At 51.3% G+C, this 1,745-nt stretch overlaps 1 protein-coding gene across 1 annotated transcript in view; it reads left to right on the top strand.

Annotated features, from left to right (window-relative positions):
• Positions 1-592: 592 nt before the first annotated feature.
• Positions 593-1,745, top strand: part of PRPF31 (pre-mRNA processing factor 31) — a 14,513-nt gene continuing 13,360 nt past the window's right edge. Inside the window, exons 1-2 of the mRNA XM_019625734.1 lie at positions 593-796; positions 900-1,008. Coding sequence (XP_019481279.1) covers positions 620-796; positions 900-1,008 — 286 coding nt within the window. The 5' untranslated portion in view covers positions 593-619. The remainder of the gene's footprint in view (positions 797-899; positions 1,009-1,745) is intronic.

The raw sequence follows: 1,745 nt of genomic DNA, 5'->3' as shown, positions 1-1,745 counted from the left end.
AGAAAAGAATGCTTATTTAAAAAAAAAAAGGCAGTGGGGAGGACAGAGTGATGTGGATTGTGCTTTGTAGAGTAAGCACTTTCCTCTTTGTGGGACTCACAGCACCTGGGGTAGATGAGACTGCTGATGGCCAGAGGTGATCAGCCTGGAGACTCTAGACATATGAGGCCGGTCTGATTGCCCTGATGGCTGAGATCAGTAGTTTAGGAAATCTGTCACCCATTTGGGGCCCAAAAATTGGGGGTGGGAGCGGGCTCTGTTATATAGGGAAAACAAATGAGAGGTTGCATGTAATCAAGGGCGATTTTAAGCCTTAGCCGGGTGGTGGTATGTGGGTTGTGCTATGTCTTGTCCAATGACATGATGAGTGTGAGAGGGTAGGTGGTGTGAGTTATGGCTGTACTTCATCTGGGTTCTGGGAGGTTTGTTCAGGGATTAATTCAGGAGGTGTTTATGTGCCAGGCACAGTTAGGAAGCTGGAGAACAACAAACGAAAACAGCTGTCCTTGTGGAGTTTGCGTGTTAGTGGGGTTGATGAGGAAGGCCCAGGGCCTTTTGTGGGGGAAGCTCCTCCCGGCAATGAGTGGGAACCCTGCTCCCCCTCCCCACAGGCCTCAGGATGTCTCTGGCAGATGAGCTCCTGGCCGACCTTGAGGAGGCAGCAGAAGAGGAGGAAGGAGGAAGCTATGGAGAAGAGGAAGAGGAACCAACGATTGAGGACGTGCAGGAGGAGACACAGCTGGACCTTTCCGGAGATTCGGTCAAGAGCATCGCCAAGCTGTGGGATAGCAAGATGGTGAGTGGGCAGTAAACAGAAGCTCCCAAGACGGTGGGCTGGGCTGGGCAGTGGCTCTTCTCGAACAGTCCTGGGTGGTGACGCTCCTCTCCGGCCCCAACAGTTTGCTGAGATCATGATGAAGATTGAGGAGTATATCAGCAAGCAAGCCAAAGCTTCGGAAGGTACCTTCTCCCTGCCCACTCGCCCTCACCCACCCCGCCTGCTCTCCAGCTAGCTCCTTGGGCCCCTTTTGCTGCTTGCGTCTCCATCTCCCTCTCGGCCTTCTCCAGAGCCCTCTTCTTCCATCCCAACCCAGTCCCTTTCTCCCCTAAAAAGATGTTACATTACAGCTAACACTCCTTAGTTCTTACTCATTGCTCACCTAGGACTTTTCGCTAGGTTTCCCAGATTTAAGTACATCACATGACCAGTTATAGAGGTTTTGCCATCTATAAACCACTCATCTACTTCACATTTTCTTTAAATCAGTGTACTTTTCCCCTTAAATTTATCTCAGGAGGAATGTTATTGCTACTGTGAATAGGAAATGGTATCATTTGGTAAAGAGGAAGGAACCATGAACATACACGATTATTAAAGCACCACTTAAAACCTCTCACTGCCAACTTTGGGGAACGCTGGGGTTATCGTTTGACTATTCAGACCAGCTCTTGGAGGGTGATCCTGTTACACCCCCATTCTTCTTGTCAGGGTGGGGCTCTCACGGAATTCAGTGGCAGCAGGAAACCACGGGAGGTTGTCGGGCACCAGGGTGGTGTAGTCAGAGCAGTTTTGGGGAGACTCTCCTTCCTTTCTTTAATGTTTTTGAGGTACTCTGGGGCTGGGCACAACAGACAGGCCACGTCCCAGACAGTTATTGGTGGGCGGTGCCTGCTGGGAGGGACGGAGCTGGGTACACTGGAGGCGCAGGAGGGGCCAGCTGACCCTGCCTCGGGTCAGGGAAGAA

The sequence above is a fragment of the Hipposideros armiger genome, unplaced genomic scaffold, assembly GCF_001890085.2.
Source record: "Hipposideros armiger isolate ML-2016 unplaced genomic scaffold, ASM189008v1 scaffold_639, whole genome shotgun sequence".
Lineage (NCBI taxonomy): Eukaryota > Metazoa > Chordata > Mammalia > Chiroptera > Hipposideridae > Hipposideros > Hipposideros armiger.
The sequence above is the reverse complement of the archived record's forward strand: the minus strand, read 5'-3'. Positions and strand labels throughout refer to the sequence as shown.